Source organism: Acinonyx jubatus, chromosome D1 (assembly GCF_027475565.1).
Source record: "Acinonyx jubatus isolate Ajub_Pintada_27869175 chromosome D1, VMU_Ajub_asm_v1.0, whole genome shotgun sequence".
Lineage (NCBI taxonomy): Eukaryota > Metazoa > Chordata > Mammalia > Carnivora > Felidae > Acinonyx > Acinonyx jubatus.
The window spans coordinates 111,870,680-111,872,723 of NC_069390.1; the positions used below are offsets into that span (position 1 = coordinate 111,870,680).

Here is a 2,044-nt window from a genome sequence, read left to right on the forward strand (position 1 = left end):
CGGAACAATTTTAATTGAAAATGTCTAAGACCTTCTACAAGCTAATTCAACCCTTGATCTTTTTTTGCTTTTCGGGCAGACGTCTTCCTCTTCTTCATCGGACCCACGTATTATGCGTTTGATCTTAGCGCTCACAGGATTACTAGGGTTCAAAGAAGCAACAGATGGCTTAACTGCAGATAACCCTGAAGCAAAGTCACACGTGTCTGCATCAGTTTCCTGCGAATGGAAGGAAAGTCTAGTTTGCAAATTCATTTTACTGTGTCCTATTTATACTTTTCTCACCCATAAGTAATGCCTGCTGTCACTGTCCTCACTGGGCCTGTCTTCCGTGAAAATGCATTTGGAGTAGTCCACCGTCTACAGGGCTGATTTAGTTCTCACCTATTCCAGCTCAAGAGAGGAGATGAAGCCTTCCTGGTCACCTTAGTGCTCACTATGTTGTTACTCATCTGACTTCTAGAATGCTCGTATATACCTGAGGCTCCTTAAACATGTCTTAATTATATCTGCTATGTACCGTTCAGCACTGGGTTCCAGTGAGACATAGAGCTCATGAACAACGTAAACAGAACCTCTTGCCTTTACTGAAAACGTGGTGCTATATTCCAGTCCTGGAAAAAAATCCTGTTGACCCATGGGGTGGGTTGAACTGTGTCCCTCCAAGAAAGAGATATTGAAGTCCTAGTCCTAGGTGCCTATGAATGTACCCTGTTTGAAACTAGAGTCTTTGGAGATGCAGTTAGTTAAAATGAAGTTATCCTGGAGCAGGGGGGCCCCGGAAGAAGAGGGTCCCCGCACACACTGAGGGGGACGGTCACGTGAAGGTAACACAGGGCCTGGAATGATGCATCTACATGCCAACAACGGCCAGCACCCATCACAGGCCAGCAAGAGGCAAGGAAGGATCCTTCCCAGAGCCTTCAGAGAAACGAATTTTATCCTAACACCTCAATTTTAGACTCGTAGCTTCCAGAACTGTGATAGAATAAACTGTTTTTTAAGCAACCAAGTTTGTGATGCTTCCTTCTGGCAGCCCTAGTCCGTCCAGCAGCCAGGACAGAACATCTGCACTTGAGAAATGAGTCAACACAAAATGACAAAGTTGATTATTGTCACCTTCCCCCGGAAAGGAGCAAGAAGGGCGGTACCACTTTCTCTCCCGCCTCCTCCCTGCTCTGTCCTTTTAGATTCCAAGCAAAAGGGCTAGTAGTTGGATTTCTTCTTCCCCATTTCTTTTTTTCCAGGGATACTCTGGGGGGCACCTGCTACCAGTAAGTGGGATTTACTGCACCAACACAACAGTGCTGGGCACAAAATACTGTGAAGCTCACTAAATTAAACTGAGCTTGGATGCATACATTTGATAATGGTTCTTTCCCACCAAGAACTGTAGGACTTCAGGGACCATACTGGCCAACCAAGACATCAAGATCATTATAACACCATATCGGCAGTTGTTAGAACGTAATGCAGATTATTACACATTAAATGAGTGCATTGTAAACTATATTTATTACCAGCACATTCTATTTTCTTATTCTGTTAGTTTTTAAATCCCGCAGATAATTAGTAGAATTTGGTATCTTATTCTGGTTCAAAAATTATTAAGTGCATTTAAAATAAATATATTAAATGACTGACTTGTGATCCATAATTTCTTAAGATGCTACCACATGGTTCATATAAAGTATAAAAAGGAATAGCAGATTTTATATTTGCAGGCACTTCTTGTCTTACCAGAATTATTACATTGACATTAATCTTTCAGATACCCTTTTCATTTACAAAATATTTTGTAAAGATCCGATTTTCTTTACAAATTCCCTCAAATATGTCAGCACATTTTTCTCAACTTACTTTACGAGATGAGAAAACAAACTAGGATGTACTGTCATTCCATTCGTTCATTCATTCAACAGTAAGTAATCGCAGACATGCCCCAGGTACTGTGCTAGGGAAAGTGAGAGAGAGAGAAGAGTAATTCATTGCATCAATATAACAAGTGCAAAAGAACCTGTAAGAACAGAGTATTTCATTTTTT

General features: G+C 41.1%; 1 protein-coding gene across 1 annotated transcript in view; it reads left to right on the forward strand.

The window, feature by feature from the left end:
* MMP8 (matrix metallopeptidase 8) overlaps nt 1-1,694 on the forward strand; it is a 17,995-nt gene extending 16,301 nt beyond the window's left edge. Inside the window, exon 11 of the mRNA XM_053204192.1 lies at nt 80-1,694. Within this exon, the coding sequence (XP_053060167.1) occupies nt 80-183 (104 nt within the window). The 3' untranslated portion in view covers nt 184-1,694. The remainder of the gene's footprint in view (nt 1-79) is intronic.
* Nucleotides 1,695-2,044: the final 350 nt, after the last annotated feature.